At 39.3% G+C, this 22,112-nt stretch overlaps 2 protein-coding genes across 2 annotated transcripts in view; one reads left to right on the top strand and one right to left on the bottom strand.

Moving 5' to 3' along the window:
- Positions 1-698: 698 nt before the first annotated feature.
- On the bottom strand, positions 699-5,562 carry cnrip1b (cannabinoid receptor interacting protein 1b; the record flags this gene model as incomplete). Its single annotated transcript, XM_080036247.1, has 3 exons — positions 699-863; positions 1,845-1,989; positions 5,384-5,562. 3 exons carry the CDS (start codon positions 5,560-5,562, stop codon positions 699-701), a joined length of 489 nt encoding a protein of 162 aa, XP_079892373.1.
- A 3,900-nt stretch (positions 5,563-9,462) lies between these two features.
- The window catches only part of kcnq5a (potassium voltage-gated channel, KQT-like subfamily, member 5a), a gene marked incomplete at both ends in the record, with an annotated part of 73,188 nt that continues 60,538 nt past the window's right edge, over positions 9,463-22,112 (top strand). The window contains one exon of the mRNA XM_080036587.1: positions 9,463-9,845. Coding sequence (XP_079892713.1) covers positions 9,463-9,845 — 383 coding nt within the window. The remainder of the gene's footprint in view (positions 9,846-22,112) is intronic.

Genomic DNA, 22,112 nt, shown 5'->3' with positions numbered 1-22,112 from the left:
ACTTTTCATACCAGAAATAGTTTTTCTTTCTTTCATGAAATGTTGGAATGTTTTTTTGAATGAAACTTTTGAATGTACATACACAAAAACACACATGCACATAAACACACACACACACACACACACACACACACACACACACACACACACACACACACACACACACACTAAACTAAACACAGAGGCAAAGGTGCAATCACACATGTACATACATACACTTAAGTCTGAACACACTCGAGGGTCACCAGATGCCACAATAAAACTACACTTGGAAAAATATGTATCTCAAATGTCATTTAATCCTCGTCTTTCGAGGTTTGATTGAAAAATACTATAAAGTATGTTTGTTAAAAAGTGCTACATGTTATATTCCCAGTTTAGGAAATTTGCCCTATTCATTTGGACATATTTTTGTATAATCACTATGTACAAAACCACTGCTAAAAGACAGCACTGCATTATTTATGTTCTGCCATAGGACCGGATATGGCAGGAAAAGTGGCGAAAGGGTGCACCTCTGAAAACCCTTTTGATTTTCTGATTTTGGTAGATGATGGAAAAAGTGTAAGACCACAATTAAGCCAGAAACAAAAGTGGATAGATTTGACTTATACAGTATAGGAGGCAATAGAATATGTTATACTGACTGTTAGAACTTTCACACCTTTTTGTTGCAGAATATTTCAATTGTTCCTCCATCAGACAAACATCTCCTTGTTGACCCACATGAGTGTGCGCGTGTCGTTGGGTTTGCATTCGTACTCTATGCTGTTGAAGCTGTTTCCCCACTGGCAGTGGTCCCTTTTATTGTAGTTGTAGTACTTCACCTGCCACACCGTTTCAAACTCTCCCGCCTCTGTGAACTGAAGGGGAAACACATGCACACATGAGCACATACACAGAGAAACACAGTATACAGATTTGATGACATGACCGATGAAAAACACACAGAGTGGACAGATGGGAACACACACACACACACACACACACACACACACACACACACACACACACACACACACACACACACACACACACAGACATCTAAGAAACTGGCACTATATCCTGTGAACAATCTTGTGAAGAGTGAAATGAACAGGAAGCAAACTGACTGGGCAGATAGAAACACCAACACACAGACGACAATAAAACACTAATATATCATCCCAAACACCTCAGGCTGTGAACTGGGCAGATGGGCATGGATACACATAGGAACAGTTTTGTCAAACCAGAGTTATTTCTGTTTTGCAACAAGTTTGATTATCAATTAATAATTTAATTGATTATTATCAGGCAAGAATTCTATTCCATGGTAGCAAATCTATTTGGGTTTTGGACTCTTGATCACATAAACTGACACTTAAAGACTTCACCATGGGCTCAAGAAAAATATTTATATAGCTGAAGTGCAACAATGGTGACACCTGTAGCTATCAGGACACACTGAAGAAAAACTGTAACCAGGGAAACTCTCATGGCTTGCCAACTTAACTGTAGCAACAAACACACACACACACACACACACACACACACACACACACACACACACACACACACACACACACACACACACACACACATTTGGTAAGACAGCCATTAGGTCTTTGATCTAGGACTACAGGAACACGCTGAGACACAGTTGTGGAAGAATTAAAGCTGAAGTGATGACTCCGTGATTTAAGGATAACAGTAGGTGCTTCTCTACCCATGGGACAGGTATCCAAACAGACTCTGCTCTGCTCCTGAATGCTTCCTGGCTATACAATTACTTTGGAATCTTGGGCTTCTAAATTCCTATTTCCTCTATAGAAATATGCCCCATGCCTGCACATCTATGATACCTGTATGTTGATTTGAACTGGTTGCCTCTCTCCACTCTTGGTGTGTGCCACCCCTTCTGTGTTGTACTGGCCGCTATAGATCACCGACTGTGGGTCTTTGGACTGCTGCTCCAGGGGAAAGGTCACCCCACCTATGCTCATCGACCTGCAGACACATGCACATCATTTAACAAATATGTTATAAATAATGGTTAATGAGAGTCATTTCAATGTAAACCACACATCAGACTCACACATCAGCAGAGTTTGAGTGAAATGATGTAAGAATAACCCAAACGATGTGTTAGTAAGACAAAAACAGGATGTATGCAAAACAAATTGATTCACTGGTATTAAGAAAGTAAACTTTTTAAATTCTTCAAAACTGTTTTTTTTATTAAACCAATACTTTCATGTGTGGACAATAATGTGCTCAAAACAATGCACATGCTATAAATAAACTGTGTTTACTCACTGGAAAAGGCTTTACAGCTGTGTTTATATGAGCATGCCCCCAATTCAGTAGACCTACACTCAAAAAAATAAGTTGTTGAATTTACTTAATACAGTTATGTCAACGTTTTCCACACAACTGAGTTCAGTTAGATATATTTGAAAATTATGATTAAAATGGAATCAACTCACTTGTGTGCAACCAACTTAACTAGGTTAAGTACATTCAACATAACATGGCTACATTTGCCTTAATTAACTGTGTTGAGTAATACCAACAAAGATAATCATTCTACTGACTTAACCCACTTACGTTAATATGACTCAACTTTATTAAGCAAGACTAACTTAACCTCACATTGTAGTTCCAACTTAACTTACATACAGTGTAAGAAATTTCCCTGGAAAAAAACATTAATCAACTGGCAGCAGGGTTGCCATTTTAATACTGTTAAATGAACATTATTTTACTGTCACTAAAATTGACAGGATTATACTGTTAATGAAAAAAAGGGATGAACCTGGACTAAATGTTTGTTATGTTGCTGTTTGCACCGTGAGTGAAGGGGATGTTATATTTCATTGGGCAGATGTGTTTCATTCCATATGTAAGTTTACTATGTCCCCTATTTGTTCAAATGCTAAACACAGAGATCAGCTTCTGTTTGTTACTTCAAGACACTTGTCACAATATATTAAGTTCAATGGAATGATTAATTTATATTGCAAATTGTCTCCTGAGTTGAACTAGGGATCTTGCTTAAGATTTCCACAAACCGTTTGTTATAACCAAAAATAACGGTTAGTTCACACAGAAATGTTTTATTTAAACAAAATGCATAGTGACGTAATGGAGTGAAACATCCCCTTTACTGAGGGTGCAAATAGCAACATACCAAACGTTTAGTCCAGTGCAAGTCATTGTGGGAAAGGGGGCGTCTCTACAATACACTTTGTTGTGCTTATTTGATTTATCGAAGGCAATCCGTTTCCTTCATTCTACTGAGTAAACATAACTTCAGACTAACTTGGTTTAATTATGTTAACTGCACTTTCGATTTCCAAGTAAATATAACTCAACTTTAAGTAAACTTAACCAGAGGATATAAACTTATTAGTTAAGATGTGGATGGATGAGGATTAATGAAGAAAATTGTATAAGCTTCACATGTGCAGGCAGCTCATGTCAAGTTGTCCCTTCTAAGTTTGATGGTAAATTAACAGCAAAGTTCAGTATTTTTGAAAAACATTACCGTTCCGTAACATAACAGCAAAGGACTGTCATTTAACAGACTGCCTTTTATATTAACAGTTAAATGCTGTTTTTATAAATAACAGGTTAATGCTGTTGAAATCCTGCTGTAAATTTACAGCAATTGTTTACAGTGTATGTAAGTGTGGGAACCACTGTACTTTGTTTTACTTAACTGGTTGACAAAACGTACTTCACCTGATTATATATTATCAACAACTTCTACATATATAATAATTATGTTAATTAAAATCACATTACTAAATAGTGCATAAGATATCGGTCCAAGAGTACACAACACAAGTAATATAGTTGAATTACAACGTTTAATGCAAATACAATAGGCATATCTTGCCGTCAAACGTTACGACCAAAACGTTTGAAATGGAAGAAAATGTCATACGATGCAATGTTTTTCACACTTTGGATAACAACACAGTGTATATATAAGATAACAGGCTAAGAGACACAACACATTGGAGATTATGGACCCAGCAATGAGAATTATTTACCAAAAAACAGAAAAGGTAAATCCTTTTTCACACTGCCTTGCTTCCCTAACTGCAGAAAGAAAACATGTTGCATTTAAAGGTAATTTCAAACTTATGAGGATTTTTAGATGGCTGTTCAGTACAACTCTCTTGGTGCTTGCCATGCGTCTGTAGTCAAGATGGGGACGTTTGAATTTCTTGCTCCCGATGTCCACGTTCACGAGCATGCGCAATGCTGGCCTACGGCAACACATCTAGGACAATTGTTGTGTGTTCAGTCTTGATTGTGCGATTTACTCAAAACTGTTACTTTGTATTTACTCAACTGGCGTTCTTTGGTTTTAAGAAGTCTTACATTTAAGTGAAACCAACTGAAGTGGGTTACGTTTTAAAAGCCAACACAGACATGTTAATTAAATTTGACATAAAAACATTAATTAAATTCAACAGCTCACTGAGTTCACTTTTTTGAGTGTACATCTCTTGTGCATCATTGCATGTGTGACCTATTTTTGTGACCAACATTTATCACTGCCTGATTTTTTGATGTGCAACACTAATCCTTATGTACAGATGAAAGTACAACAACAATCATCACACAATCATGAATTGTAGGGAAATCCCAAGGGGCGGTGATACAAAGCCCCAACGTGTAGTCTTAATGTGGTGGTGGATTTGACATGAGGCCTTCAAGTGCTCCTCGTAAAATGCTACTTTCGAGTAGCCATACTATGCTCGGAAATAAGACATGTTGATCGCAGAAGCACGGGGCTTTTGGTCATGATGAATAATAACACAAAGCACTGCAACCATATTTCATGGCAATTTTAATATAAAACTCAAGTCATTTGAAAGTAATGTTGGGTTTTCCCATTGGAAATCACTAGGCCTACCTTTCTTCTTTACCCAATGTGCGGGAGGCTTAAAACCGCCTTAAATCCTACTTTCCATGAAGGCAAACTTTAAATCCGCGCATGCCTTCTCAGAAAAACCTGTTAAGATCACCACGTTGAGAGTGAGCATAATCATTGATTCTTTAATTAACCACCAAGTAATGTATTAAGGCTGCTGTCTGTTATAAGAGCGGAAATACGGGAAAGCTCCTGTGTAGACTATAGGAAGCAGTATGTCCATTTTGCCTTATTGAAAATATCCATAATCCAGTAACGCCTCCTTTGTCGATTGAAATGTGCACATCTCTTATTAGTGAATGAACATAGCCTATATTTATGGAATGTTTCCAGAAGGAATGCATGTATAAGCCTATAGCAATAGTCTATTATGAGGCTAAAAGGTTTGACGAGGCAGTGTCAGAACAGGTCAGGATAATCCACGTCTGAAACAAAAATCGAAGAGGTACCTACGTGGCCTCAACCGCTCCTGGTTTCACGACCACCTCGAGTTTGTACTTGGACCCGGTGAGCAGCTTGATGGTCCGGGTCTGTCCGAACCGGGCGCCGTCGGATTTGAAGAACACCGCGCTGTTGTTGGGAAGCATTTTGCAGGAAATCCCAATTTTGACGATTTGAGGGACATTGGTCATTTCAATAAAGCAATGAGCCTAGGCTTGTGTCACTGGGATCAGTGGGATTGCGGGGTGTAGGTCGCAGCTGTCGATCAGTTAAGGCAGACGGAGAAATGCCGTGAGGACTATCCTCATAGTCCGGCAGAGCGCACAGCACGGGGAATTGCGCCGTAATCCTGTTCAACCAGCAAACCCAACCTAATCCCAACCAATGCTCTCTCTCTCTCGCGCGCGCGCTCCACCCCCCACACACACACACAGTCCTTCACACCGTCTTCTAAATATTAGCTGTGAAAATGCAAATTATAATGTGAATAATAATGAATTCATAAACAATAAACATATTTTCTCCATCATTTTAGTTGGTTATTTAATAGTTGACCGATAGTCCAATTTTATTTGACAGGCAATACAAATAACAACCTAAAAAAGATTTGTTTTTAAACTCTCTCATAGCCTATTCTCTGTTTGAACATTACATTGATGAATATTTTTTTTTAATAAATGATGTTCTCTCTCTTGAAATAAATGTTTTTAAGTAGGATAATATTAGCTTCCCCTGTTTCCCATCCATGTAATAAAGTGCAACCTCTGAAATGTTAAATAGGTTTTGTTCCCTGTCTGTATGTATTGAGGTTTCTAACAGTGTTTCAAATTGTTTAACCATAAATACATCACAAATGTATACCCTTTAACAAAATATTTTTTATTTTATTTTTTTTGGTTTAGCCTTTGCAGAGTTCAAGACTTGAGAATATTAGGGCCTACCTACTTTTCTCTACCCAATGAGCCCCCTATTGGACAATTGTAACAGATGGGGGAATGGGAATTATGCAGTTTTTTTTTAATCACATCTCAAAACACTTGGAAACAGAGACCCAGGAGTGCATTTCCCTCTCACCAGCTTGATGGGGCACTTGCAACACTAGCTTACCATTTAGCCTATAACATTTCCCTCATATAGGCCTACTCTGTATATTATTGTATTCATGGAAAATTAACATCATACTTCATGTTACATTCTTCAGTTTTTAAGACTCCCTCCAGCACCCGCAGGTACGTTTCTACCTTCAGTGAGGTGAGGTAAGATAGCTTTTTAACTGTGACGTGTGTTGCAGACAGTTGTCGAATGTTTGCCCTTATATATTGGGCAGTCGAATGTTTAGCCTACCTCTTTTTTTCTATTATTTCCATGCTTTTTTTAGCCTTCGAATCATGGCTTCGAATGTTTACCGTATTTTCCAACAAGGGTGTTATCACGTTCGATATAATGCAGTCGTGGGGTCGTGGGTGGGTACCATATTATCTTTATCTATGATCCAGCTGCATTCCCGGAGAACAATGAGTTAAGTTAGCCCACTCACTCTGGTGCTTTTCAAAACCAAACGCTATGTTGGGTTGACATAGTATTAGCTGTGGAGACCACACAAGCCATTAGCATTGAGGTAAAGTTACCGAGCGAAAATAATTATAAAAACACATGAAAACTATAGTCTTTTTTTTTGTTGCTGAAGTCGGCCTAGCCGAAGTTATACATCTTGCGACCCTTGCAGCTAGCAACGTTTTTTTCTTCTTGTTAGCTTGAGAACAAAAACATTTGTGTTACGGTGGAGTTTTAGTTCTTCTTTCTTTCTAAATAAGCTACTGTGTTTCAATATGGCACATAGCCCCCCTCCCCCATGTATTAATTAATAATAATTAGAAACTTTATTTGTAAATAACTGGCTCATTGTGCGTAGCAATATATTGAATGCACAGGGTGCTTTTAATTAAAATGCTCATAACATTTAGGCTACATAAACACAGGGTATAGGCTATGCTACAAAAATAAATTAAGATAAGATATAGTTTAAAAATTAACTCATGATTCAATGTTTCTGAGCCGTCACCTGATGGCACTGTTGCCTTGTTTGTAAATTGATGTGTGTCTTCTTTCAAATTAAACATCTTATATTGGCAATACAAAAGGCTTCAAGTGAGAGGATGAAAATGGCACAGAAACGGGCAAGGGACCATTGATGACATGGCTCTAAAACATGATCTAAATTAGGCTATATATATTATATATTTTTTATTCATGAATAGCTTAGTCCTGTGAGAATAATAGGCGAATTGCATAGGAAAGGTTATCTGAACGTGTTACATGGACTTTAATTAGCCTACTTAAATAAACGTTTTTTTAGCCTCAGTATAAACCTGAAGTCATACTGAGTAACATGCTTAGGGGGGAAACATGAGTGGAAATGATTGATGGTGTCTATGATAAGGTCTATTTCTGAAAAGTCTTAAAACTTAACATTTTAATCTTTTAACAATGTAGACCTTATTAAGTACGACAGACTGGGCCTTTTCGAGGAAGTAAAAGTTCAAGAAAATATCAATCCAAAATACTAAAAACGAATTGCTGAAGAATATTTATTTTGTCGAGGGCTACCCCATGTACTACCGATGTTTGACCACTAGAGGTCAAGCTTTGAACACATCAGGAGAGGAAAAAAATCATTACTTGTCTTGGTTTAACAAAAAAAATAGTTAAGAGTGGGTTCAGTATAGTTGGGCAATGACGCACGTGATGGCATCATGTTGCTGACATCATAGCAAGCATTGGATGGATGGAATTTGAAATCCGAAAGAGAAACTCTGCATAAACGACTTTTAGGAGGAGGAGGCCTAAATAAAACATGAAAATAGGAAATTGTATCCATTTCATTCAGTTATACAGTGTGTTGCAGCCTTGCCTCCGCATTTCTCTTAGCTGTATGGTCAAGCAGAAAAAAACACGGAAAAAATAAACCTTTACATTTTTCTCTTTCCCTCTATTTCAAAATCAACACGTTTCAAATAAATTTTGGCCAAAGGGCTACAGTGCTTAAATGGACGTAAATACTGACATGTAATTTAAAAAGGGCAATAGGCCTTTTTGCTTTGGTATTTAGTTGACAGACACACAAATAGTTATGCTAAGCATATGTGCGTCACATGTACGTTCAGTGGGGAGAGATTGATGCAGCTCTACGACATAATTAGAAATCGTGTTCTGTTCCGATCGTAGATAGTTTGAGACAAAGCGGATCACCATCTCCGCATCTGCAGCTACTGAAACCCCCTTCACTTCTCTGTCAAGTCTGCTTCTCTCATTATGATCTCATTTCGAAGGGCTGTTTTATTTTCAACCAATTTAGTGATGAAGTTTTACTTTTATATAATACCCATTATGTGAAAACAGTTCCATAGGTTAGGCTATCATACCAGCAACTTCATGTGCAGTTCCCTATCAAAGTTAAAGTTGCAAAATAAGAACCTTTTTTCCGGAATCATGTTTTTTAAGCAAACTATTGTCATTAATAAAGTCTATATTTTAAAATACACCGATCAAAAGATAAGTGCAGTTGTTTAGAGCCTCGGGCAATTCCCTCGCATGCGTAAACTATTCTTCATCTGTGCATTGTTTTTTGACGTTTTTTCAATTAACATTCATTATGCTATTTGGAAATCTTAGATGCAGACACAACTGCCGAGTTCCACCACTAATCCAGTTGTGTTGGCCGTGCTGCGTCCTTCTCTGTCCAGTGCGTAAAAGAGAAACATGCCCTTTGGCACTGCACCCGCACACTTTGACAGAAAGAAACAACACGGCAAGTGAGAGTGAGTTGGGAAAAGAGAGGGAGGGTAAGAAAGCCCTCCCCCCGCCAAATGTCTCGATGGATCGACTCCTTCATAACCCAACACTTCCCCAGCCTCGCGCAGATGGCCAAAGTGTCCAAACCGGACTGTGGATCTGCTCAAACGGCCAGATGATGATAAGATGAAGACACTCTAGATATTTAACTCTTAACTCACTTATTTGTTTTATTTTGTGTGTGTGATAGCCAAAGTAGCTCAACACCCTCTGGCGAAAGAGCGCTTGGCTACATGTGAATGTCTGCCGGTCTGCCAGCGCACTGCGCTGATGATGCCATGCCGCGAAGTCATACCGGCGAAGAGAGCGGCACCACCGGGCTCTGGCTGAAGACCTCGACGGGACGCCGAGTGCAGGACTACGCACTGAAAGATGTGGAGTCCGGACGGAGGACGATGAACAACGCCGTGCCGGTCGGGGACGGTCTCCTGTCTCCCGCCATGGCAGGTGCTGCGGTGGGCGCGGAGCGGAAGCAGGGCGCTCGGCTCAGCCTGCTGGGGAAGCCGCTGACCTACAGCGCGCAGAGTGGCCGCAGGAACGCGCGGTACCGGCGCCTCCAGAATTTCTTGTACAATGTGTTGGAGAGACCAAGGGAATGGGCTTTCATCTACCACGCTTTTGTGTGAGTACTACCAACCCTTTCAGTCATTACAATGCACTTTAAATATAACATATGTAAAGTTGATATTGCCTGCAGTTCACCTGATGACAATGGCCAGCTGGAGTTAGGGTGTGCACATGGTATCAAACTGATGCAGGTTGTGTAGGGATACACTTTCAAAATGTAATACCTTCATTTGTTCCATTCTTTCACAAATGCATCCACCCCCTCCTACCCATATGCATTACTACATGAACACAAACATGCACAGATATACTCATATAGAAACACCCAATACACTTTTGTTTTTATCCTAATTGTTATACTGTGGCTGAAGCTGAATTGAATGACTTATGGACAAGTGTGTATTTGTGTGTGCGTTATGTGAAAGTATGGGTGAAATGATGCACACCCATATGCTGTTGCACTCCTAATTGAACAAAATTGCAAAACAGACAGTCATGAACCAAATCTCTTCCTCATCTTGTCCTAACTTTGGAAGCTCCTACATATTTGAGACTTTTAGAGAAGGTCAGTGAGTTGTTAACTAAAAATCCTGATTTTAGTATGGACTGCTACTTGTGCATGATATTGGTCCCTGGTTTGGATCGAGTGGCTCTGGGAAAACACTTTTATGGCTGACATCTTTCATTTATTTAATTCAAAACAGCCTTCAGCTGACCACAATTTTGTTTTTTTCTGGTGTGAAAAAGCTATTTCCTGGCCAAAATATATGATTGGATCGCTCCTTTAAAAACAAAAAACGACATCCAGTTTCCTCTTTCTTCATGCAGTTTGAACTTGAATTTGCAGATTATTGTTAACTTTCAAGCAGAGCTTTTCTGGTTTGTTTCTAAAATAATAGGATTTGTTGTTATTTTGCTTTCTGCTGTTTGTGTCAAGATGACACACTCTCTCACTTAATGTAAGCCGTGTGCACATGTTATCTTGGTTGTGGACATATCTTTAGAGATAGTTGCTGGATCATTGTTAAAAACTGGAAAACCCATAAGATCCTATTGTGGTTTACATATTTTGCTGTGCTGTTTCTGTGCTAGAGGTGATCACCTTTCAATCTAACAGTGCAGTCAGTTGTCACTTGATTAAGATGGATTCAGTGGCACTCTTTTCTGTGTTTGCTCAGCCATGAAAACAGTCGATGTTCATCTTAACACATTTTTCTCCTGTTAAAACTTGCCATTGTAAAATGCATCTTATGTTAGCTAATTTATACTCTACATTAGATACGGATATGGATATGGAAGGGGCCCTCTGTCCATAAGGGCAGTGTAGCCAACAGTTCAAACCAGAGCCGTGCCTTTCAACGGCGAAAAATGGCAGAGATTTTTGAGGAGAGGTTGTGTCAGTTGGTATAAAATTACATATATTTATGATGTTACATCGCCTGGGCACAGGGACAGACAACTGCAACAGAGCAGCTGGGCGGAGATCAGACGTGAATTGAATAGCAGCTGGACTGCAGCAAAAGAGAAGGGGAGGCCTGTGCTAGACTAGTTTGTTCAACATGTCGTGATGTATTAATGGCCTCACAGACCACGACCGTCTAACACTGGCTCCAATTTGGCCTGTTTCATCCCTATGGCTATGTCACTATCGCAATAGCTATTTAATTGCTGTTTGAATATTGTTCTTCCTATTGTAGTAACTTTTGACTCGAGTGACTGAACGGCACTGCTGCCTTCTAGTGGTTGTTTTGATTGACGTCCATTCCAACATAAACAACGCATGGAAGTACAAGGCCAGTGGCGATTATACCGTTGAAAACGTACATCTCTATTTTTGCACTTAATGGGAGCATTAATGAGCCGTTAGTGTTGTTTTTTAAATGAAATCTATGTATGTGAACATGTGGCAGATTGTTAACACAGGAAGAGCAGGGTGTGCATATCACAGCTGTGGAAGGAATGTACACATTCTGTTTTATTTTTAATCGATCTGTACATACAGCAAATCTATCCACACACATAGCAGCACGCCCACAGAGTGCAGCATGGTTGAAGTGAGGAAACAACAGGTCCCTTCCCGTCCCAACAGTCTTGTTGGAAGAGGAGCGCTGTGAGAAGGAGGAAGTGGAGCTGTCACAGGAGGGGCTGTGAAGCCGGATGTTGACGTTTTATTTGCTCAGGCGGGACAGCTGAGGTCGCGGGGGTTAAGTTGTTACATCTGCTCTGGACCACAGTCCTAAACTCATGTTTAAATGACATAAAGAAACCTCAGTGACGTGAGGACAGTAATCTCACTTTTGACAGAAAGCTTGAGCCTTTTTTATGTGCTTTGATGGGAGAAAAACCTTTAAGGATTAAGGGGACGGAAATCCTTAGTGTGCATGTTTCTAACTGGACACAGCATATTTATGTGCAGTTTAGTCATTTTATTAAACTGCATTTTACACTTATACTCTTCAAATACGCAGGCAGCCCTTGTGTACACAATTAGCTTTAAATACTATCTCAGTTAAGGATATTTGTGAATGAACTGGACTTTCAATAACAAATGCAATACCAGAATAAGATTTAACTCGCAAGCAGCAATTCATGCAGGGTTAGGTTAGGTTTTCTTTTATATTTTGGATTACTCCATTCACTAACAAATGCCACATTGGAACTCTTGAGCCATTATTTTTACCATTCAAGATTCAGTTTTCTTTTCTTTGACAGCTCAAAGGTGGATAAAAGGGTTACTGTAAAAATGACTGAATTAACTCAAAACTTATATTTGATGTAAATAAATCAAATAAATAAAGCAGAAAAAGGTGGAGACACCTTAAAACTTTTAACGGACACGATGAATGTACTTGATTAGAAGGGTTAGGACACCTAGAATCAAGACTGTGATTCACCGATAATGCAGCATACTTTTGTAAGAAGCGCAGAGCTTTGCTGATCACAGTAAAGTATGTTGCACTTACGTTTGCATACTTTCTAGTGATTTCCCAATTGTTCTGGCACTTGTAGTCTTGGACGCTGTTCCTGTGTATGTCTTCCTGATAAGTATGTGTGTCAAGGCCTTGAAATTTGTATAATATGCCATTGGGCCAAAAACAATCTGCAAAAATAGCACACACTATTTAGCCAGGGTAAAGTCTTAGTTTTCAGTGAGTGGACTGTAGGGCTGTGCAATTAATCGAAAATGAATCAAAACCGACATTCAGACCCTGTAATCTTCTCAAACTTGCACATGTTGATTATTTTGATTTGGGCCCTGTCCAAGCCTGCCATTAACTTGATGCTGTTTGCTGTCGCACCAAGAAACTTTTTGTCAACTTGTAAAATAAACTTAAATCTACAGATCTTAACAGATTCAGCGGAATTCATTAAATTATTATCATGGGATATAGTGATTTAACATATCTAATGCTGTAACTTTTGAAGTTGATAGCTTTGATCCATTTATATAGCAAATCAAGGCTTTCCGGTTGATACAGCATCCCAGTGCAGTATAAAAACAAGATAAAACTGTCAGATGGCATTTGAGTGAATGGATTATCTTACTGGTGACTCCCCATCAGTCACTGCAGTGCTCATTAATGCTAGGTGGCAGGGAGTGGTTAACACACACACACACACACACATACACAAACGCTCGTACAATTGCTTACACACACAAATTGCACATAAAGGAAATATATAAGACACAAAGCCAGAACTAAACACACAACCATGTTAGAAAAATAATTAGACAAACACATGTGCAGAAATTTACACACGCATATATGTAGACCAATGGGCATTTACATTAACAGTGCAGCATGACAAAATGTAGTTAGTAGTAGAAAACTTTATTGTCCCCGTGGGGCAGTTGGGTTTGCGGCACAGTCGCACTTCATGACATAACATCAGACAAATGACACAAACAGATAGTCCATACATCAGACACTGACAGACATAACATGAAGAACATACATTACACACTACATTGCACTATACACCTTTGGACATGACCAGGCCAGCTGGACATAGCTTATTTTGACTGATTCAAGGCTTTTATGGCTACACACGTGCTACACACAAACACATCCACACGCGGTAGCAGATAAACAAACACACACAAACAAGCACACAGAATAATGTACATGATTTATAAAAGAAAAGTTTCCTTTCATTGTTAAATTAGTAAGCTGTTATGTTGAAACAGATGCTGCTGTCAGTGTTTGTGTTGTGTGGGAGTCAATGCTGTGCGGGTGTTTGAAAACGAAATATTTATAAATACAGTTTATATACTACTCTATATATGTAGTATTTATTAATCCTTGGGCTCATCACATTTGCTGAAATGGGTTCCAGCCACAGTTTGCATATTGTGCTATGCTCAGAAGAAGATTATTTCTGTGTGTTTTTTTTGTAATGTTTGTCCCAATGTTTAATCTTTGTCAAACATTTTTGTGCGAAGATGATATATGCCACCTGTCCACGCGTTAAGTGTGATGTTGCTGTGTGAGTAATGAGTGTTATGTATCCAGTTGTCTGCTTTCACAGTGTCACAGTAAGAGTTACGAAAATGTTTGTGTGTGAGGGAGAGATTTATACAGTCGCACGGTGTGAGTGCGTCAGACATGGATTCCAGGACCGTGCCGGTCCATCAACAGGTAGCACATCAGCCCAGCGCGTTGATGTCCTATACACTTTGTTCTAATGATCAACATCAGTCCAGGTTTTCTTTTTTAACCAAGCAGATATTATTATTATTATTATTATTATATGAGCAGAATATGTGATGCAACTTTCAGCTTTAGTTGGTTCTTTGAAGGGATAGACACTTAATTTCAATATGAACGACCACATAACATTCACACTGATGAGGATTTGGTATTCGTCCTTGCCAAATACTTTAAACAGTGTCTCCACGAGTCCTTGAAAATGAGAACTTTTGTGAATTTGAGAAAAAACATGTAAGGCTTTGATAGTGTTTTAAATGAAGGATTTGAAGTTTAAGAAGTTGTGGGAACCCTGTTTAAAGGTCCTCATGTGGTTGTGTGCATAATAATAGCACCACACACCTCTGAGGGCAGAGTCTGTGTGACTTTGGAGAGTCACGTTCACATGTTGACTCTTACAAACAGTTGACTTTAATTTTCACCCCATTCAAGCAGTATTTCCCTCAACATAAGCAGAACTGAATTGGACTGTAATTGGCACCTCGGAAAAACGCCCGTGGTCATTCTCTAAGTCTCATCATTTTTTTAAATGTACTGTATGTACTTAACATGTTGCAGAAGTGTGGTGCTAGCTGCTCGTTTGACACTGTCTGTGTTGATGTGAAGGATTTGATTCTTATTTTAAAGAAACCGTTGACGGCTTCAATATATTCAATTTGTTTTCTTTGGTCAAAACCAGGTATTATTGTTGTTTGGTTTACTGTACATCTTCCAGCCAGGTTTGATCAAACCACGTGCTATTACAGTTCCTGGAACTGACAGACTTTATGTAACTCTTCTTTTATGGTGTTGTGGCCGTATTTGAACAATTACATCAGTGTTTCCCACAGGATTTTTTAGACTATGGTGGATAGACATCTGGGTGAAACTTTAGTATATTTAAAAATGAAATGCATCAACCTGGGCACTTCTAGAGCACAATTAGAGGTTAGATCAGGGGTGTCCAAACTACGGCCCGCGGGCCAACTGCGGCCCGCGGCCCGCTTTTTATTGGCCCGCGGCCGATTTTAAAAATATAATGCAATATGGCCCTTTAAAAAAAAAAATTTTTTTTTTTTTTTTTTTTTTTTTGCATTTCTTAGTTAACCCACTAGTGCAGGGGTGTCAAAACTGATTGATTGGCCCTTGGCACATTTTAAAAATATAATGTAATATGGCCCTTTTCATTTTTAAATAATCTAAATGCACTCATTATATTGCAGAGAAATATGTCCCATAAAAGAAAAAGAGCATCAAGGCCATCCCAGAGGACCCTGCATAATATTCAAATTTAAATTAATATTATTATGGAAAATCTATGTGTCCTTCTCCAATAGCTTCTAAATCATCTGACACAGTGTTTACATTTTTTTTCATACAAAATTCTTCAGCTTTAGCCTCTTAATTTCCCTCTCAAAGTGCACCAGATTCATGCATTTCACTTTAAAAACTTAAAAAAATCTCCCGGGGGGGCATACCCCCGGACCCCCCTTGGAGGGGCGGGATCTCAGCTGGCTACTATTTTCACCAAGCTGGACATTAGACGTAAAAGCAGAAAACACTGGGTGTATCAATGGCATTTAACAAGAGGGGGATGTATATTTTTAATGTGCAAGTAAAGTGTTGCCGTGAAGAAGGATTACAATTTACGAAGACACTATGAAACTAAACATCAGAGCAGCTACATGTCCTGATTATTTTTGCAAAGTGGCCCGGCCCTTCGTAGATTTTTCTGTATGTGGCCCTCAGTGAAAAAAGTTTGGACACCCCTGGGTTAGATCTATCAAGAACTTTCACTTTAAACAATTGTGTTGCTTTAGTAATTTAATCATTACCACACTGGTTGTATAGGTATACATATACCCAGGGGGCAAAACCCTCTTTTTTTGGAAAACAGACATGGGCTGTTGTAAAAGGTTGTTCACCAGAAATTATATCTAGGACCTTCAAGGATCACAACCTGGGTGGACAACCTGGTCAACTACCTGCTGGAAAGCTACAGGAGGCCGAAATATAAAGTCAAAATGCAATGAAGATTTCAACTCTTGCTTTAACCAATATCTAGATTTTTGGTTTTTAAAGATATGCAAATGTGTGCATACTTTGTGAAATATGCAAAATTTGCATATATATTCAAACATCTTTGAAACAAACTTCAATACAAAAAATCATTGTTTTAATGCCAATAATCAACTGGCAAAGTTTCATGATGATATCTATAAGTTAAAACATTAAAATTTTACCCTTGCATTAAACCATGGTTCTGATTTTCTATTTCGGCCTCCTGTAGCTTTCCAGCAGGTAGTTGACCAGGTTGTCCACCCAGGTTTTGATCCTTGAAGGTCCTAGATATAATTTCTGGTGAACAACCTTTTACAACAGCCCATGTCCAAAAAATCACTTTGCCCCCTAGGTAATATGTAATAATGACCTTTTATACAAAAATAGAGCTATTTCAGCAGAGCCAAATTATTGGTATCTGGTAATTAATGGAATGGTATACAGTACTATCCACTAGGTATCAATGGACATTTGTACGTTTTCGTCTTGATATTGCTACTTTGCCCGTTCATAACAGCCATCGCAATTTTCTTTGAACTGTCAGTGCAGTGACTGATGAGTTAACCTATGTTTGTTTAATTGCTCAATATGTTGGAGTCTTCTGTCTTGTGAAAATCTCTCTAACAAACCTGTTATAACACCGATTGAGTTATTGGAACCTAAAACACTAGAAAAGGCTGACGCTCTCAGTGTCCAGCAGTTATTTAAACTTCAGGTGCATTGATCCAGGAAAATAAATAAAATGTCCTCGGCCCTGAAAAACATCAAAGGCCTCTCGATGACATTGCACTTTGTTTCTTGAGCACATGGCTACATTTGAGACACCTGAGCACATAAGCCTCTGTGTTTAGCTTCAGAGTAACTTCCAGGTAGGAAGGAGGATGCTGGCTGGCACCCAATGGAAAATACTGGAAAGTGGTAACAACCCATTAGATTGGATGAATAGAAAAGAGGGATGCGTGTGTGTGTCTGTCTATGTATAAATACTGTCATGATGTGTTCCGGTGTTTGTATGAATTGGTACATAGTGGGTACCCTATTAAAGTGACTTGTATTTTATGTCTTGACTGGAGAGTGTAAGACAGCACAGACACAGTGTGGAGTTTGTGTCACTTGTTGGCACAATGTCATCCAGGGCAGAACAGAAAGATAGATGAGGAGGAAGCAAGAGCAGATGAATACAATATAAAGGACAGTGGGGAAAAGATGAGATCAAGGGATTCAAAATGTTCCATGCAGGAAAAGGCAGTCAGAGCTTAAAGTGTGTTTATTCCTTGTGTTCGAGAGGAGAGGCAACATCTGCTTGACTACCCTGATTTTGAAATAAAGGAAAAGGCACTTATATTCATCATATCCAGAGAGACATATTTCACTGACTGCTCTGTATGAAAATTAGGAAAACACACAATGACTAAGAAATACCAGTTTACTTTAAGTTAGGATGATGTGAATTCCAGAAGGTTTACTTAATCAACATTTTTAAAAACATAGAACATATCTAGAAGTTAAACCCTAAAGCAGCTGTAGGAGAAGTGCTCATGTTCTACTGTTAGAACAGTGATTTGGAAAGGTTTCAGCTGCAATTGTGGTTCTTACTTCTTGGTTGTCTGACCTTCAAGATATTTTGTGCATAAGATAGTCTGCCTCTTTTCTGCTCTGTATCTATTTGATTAGATAAATATTTTGGATGAGGGAGTTTGATGATTAATGCATGGATCATTGCTTTTCTCCTAACGCACTGAGGATCATCATAAAATCCACTTTCTCCTCCTGGAGTTACACTTAACACTCTATTTGACTGCAGTTTTTAAACCTTGGTGTCTCATTTCCAGTGCACCAGAAATGCGTATGGTAAGATCCCCATGAGCATTCAGTTTCATTACACACACTGCACATTCTCCCCAGTCTTCCAGCGTTAAGTACATTTGCAAATGTTTCAAAATGTATAAAAAGAAGCCTGCGTCAGAAGGAGACATTTTTATGTACGATCATATCAGCTTTGATGTTTTAATCAGAAAACAAGTCAGAGCTCATTAGTGTGAGAGTGCAAGATTGGAAACGGACTGCAGTGACAAATATACTGTGACATCCAAGCAGGTCTGCTTGTGTGTGTGTGTGTGTGTGTGTGTGTGTGTGTGTGTGTGTGTGTGTGTGTGTGTGTGTGTGTGTGTGTGTGTGTGTGTGTGTGTGTGTGTGTGTGTGTGTGTGTTTGTGCGTGCACGTGCGCTTCGAGGGGTTAGATTCAAGATTCAAGATTCAAGATTTTTATTAGAGGGCAAATTGGTTTACAGCGAGGAGAGGCGACAACACATAACAGTACAAACAGTGACGGACGCAAACATCACAACATGTACGCAGGCCTGGGCACTAAAGTGCAAAGTGCAAGAATCAGGGAAAAACCAACACAACAAAGTCAGTTCCTTTCCCTCCACAACTTAAGACGGGCCACGCTGGGGATAGAGTCTTGCTGTACGGCAAAACTCGCCCAAGATATGACCAGAGGATTCGGGCTCTTAGTAAAGAGTGTTCCCGCTCTGAGAATTCAAGATTCAATAATTTGTTCGCACCAGGAGAAGTGGTTAAACCCACATGACAGAACAAAACAACAATGAACACAATACACTGTGGAGACAAATTGCTTAGAGCGAATACTTGCAGGGCTATGAGTGCTTGAATGAGGGTGAAAGAAGAATAAAAGTGGCAATGACAATGAATGTGAGTGTGTGTGTGTGTGCGTGTGTGTGTGTATATATATGTGTGAAAAGTATACCTGTGTATTTGTGGTTGTAGGAATTAACAATGTGCTTGAGTGTTCAGTTACTGGTAGAACACACACACACAGGGTTTCCTGCTAGTGTATGACTGTATTAATATGCAGTGTAACACAGAATATCTGTTGCTCTGTGAGTGTGTGCGTGTGTCAGCGTCAGTGTGTGTCTGCTCGTTAGTCATCAGGCAGCCTTTGGTGTATCAGGGGAGATGCCAGTTTGCTGAGCAGCCTGAAGCGCTGATGGATGGAGACGGGCTGAGCTGGTCTGTCCTCCTGCCCACACAGAGTGCACCACTGCTGGGCTTCACACGTCACACCAGCCTCCACTGTCCCGCCGCATACAGCTCAGACGTTATCCTGACAGCTCTCGAACCGAGAACGTACCTATGAAGCACACACTCATAGAATCCCATATACACCCACGCATATATTAACACACACACGACTGCACGTTTGCACTTACTAAGAACACACAAACACACAAACACACACAGACATGCTCATTTTCCTGCTTAGCGTAACTCAAGATATGTCTGTAGAGCAAAATGTACTTAAGTAGTAAAGTATGCCTGGTTCGCACATATGGCATGCAATCTTTTATAGTTAATTTCCGTAACGATATCTTCATGCATCAACTATATTTGGAGTGTGGAGCGTTTTAATATTGTTCTAGTATATAACACAGGCACATACACCCACTTATGTCAATAATCCATGTGGAAACTTTTTTTTGTCAGCTGTAGAGGTGTTTGTGATGCACCTCTAGAGTTGTCGGGGATGCTGGCTAGAAGTTTCCCCCTGCATCTTGTCGTAATGCTAAGCTAAGCTAACCGCATACCGTCTTTAGCTCCATATTTTTCTAACTGCACTTCCAGAAATATGAGAGTGGTATTGATCGTTTCATCTAACTCTCAGATAGAAAGAAAAATAGCATAATTCCCCATACTCTTTCTTTATGTCATGTATTGCAACTATAGCAAAGTAAAAATACAATATTTATAAGAATCAAGTGGCAAGCACTGAAAAAAATATGTCCCCTCAGAAATCCTCATACAGTACATACAGATATAGCAAGAAGTTTGAGCTGCATCTATCAATATAGCTGAACCACCTGGAGTGAGAGATGAACATTTCATAAAGTGTGGTTTGTGTGTGTCTGTCAGACAGCAATCTTAAACACACACACATTCACAGTCATGGCAAAAACATACAAGCCGGCTCAGCTCAACATATACTGTGAATAATTTATCTTGGTAGGGGAAGTCATACACATTTTCCACCGGTGACAAACTGACTGAGGCAGAACAGTTCCAGCTCACGCACGCTGACAAGAGTGAGACAGAAGACTGTATGAAGTATGAACAGGTGTTTGCTTCGTCTGAGGTGTTTTGTATTTGCGGAAGGATTGGGAAATGTCATTTGTCATGCCAGTCCTATAACTGGAATTGGAGAAGTGCAGATTGTTGCTGGAGATGAACTCATTGAGAGAGGGGTTGGGTGATGAAAGAGGAGGTGAATGACAGGATAGTAAAATGAGATTACAGAGAGAGTGTGCTATCCAAGTAGTGACATCCACTGCTGTGAGTTGATACTTGACAGTCTGACATCCTTTTTCATTGCCATTGCCTCAAAGTAACCCTCCTTTAATGCCCTCACACTCCCACACACTCAGTACTAAGGACAAATGACTGACTGAGGTTTGAAAATTAAAAACAAAGCAGTCATATGTTCCATTGGTTCATTCAAAGTAGAGATAACTGCATGATCACAATGATGCGTGAAGTACTGTATGTTATATTCATGTCTGCTTTATTGCTTTAACGGAAGGGTAACATATACTTGTACTTTTGAAGCACAGTCCAAATGTATTTTATGAACACAGGAGATAAACCAGAAACAAGCAGATACACAAATGCACACACACACACACACACATACACACACAAAATACGATTTATGTGACATTGTTGATACACGATGGTGCGCTGCCAAGTATATGAATACGTATGTGGTTTTCCAGGCCAATATAGTGACACATGAAACTGGCCAGTTTCCATTTCCAGTGTCTCTGCTTTATACGGCCCCGCTGTACCTATCACAGTGCTTCCAAAGAGTTCAATATTAGTTGAGGTAAAAATAAACATGTATAATTAATCTGTATGTAACAGTACCACATTTTATGTTCATAAGCCGCCTACAGCCTAAGCGCCTTAACCTATAACCGTAAAATTGTGTACCTGTAAATTCACTGACATTTTGACAGAAAGGGAATGACATTTCACTACAGCAAACAACAAGCGTCTTTCCTGCTAATATATATCTAATGTGGGCGTGTGACTTGGCTTTGCATTCAGTGTGAACTCATTAAAATTCCTCGGATGGAGGTAGAAACGGCAAGAGCTTCCCTCTCAAGGCAGAAGTCAGACTGCAGCAATCTGTCACTTCTCACCAGTAGTCATGTCTTACCGTCTGTCTACATTGAACTTGTTTATTTTGGTGTTGCATCGGGATATTTGACAGAAAAATATGCTTTAAATCAGCTAATAAACAAAACGACAAACATTTCCACTTCAATCTCACTTAGAGATTAAAATATCCTGTCTCTGTCTGTGTTGCTGAATCTGTTGTGAATCAATGTTCCTTTATTGCTCTTTAAAGATGGCTCTTTTGTTGTGGAGGCGTCAGACTGTGGCTGCCCTTTGAAGTGCTCTGATAGAAGAATCTTGGGCGTATGTTCAAAAGTTTAATAAAAACCGACTGAGACGAGGAGCTACGTTTTTCTTTTTTTTCTTTTTCTATTAAA

Source organism: Ammodytes marinus (genome assembly GCF_949987685.1).
Source record: "Ammodytes marinus genome assembly, chromosome: 11".
In the NCBI taxonomy this organism is placed as follows: domain Eukaryota; kingdom Metazoa; phylum Chordata; class Actinopteri; order Uranoscopiformes; family Ammodytidae; genus Ammodytes; species Ammodytes marinus.
Note: the sequence above shows the minus strand (reverse complement) of the source record. Positions and strands in the feature narration are given on the sequence as shown.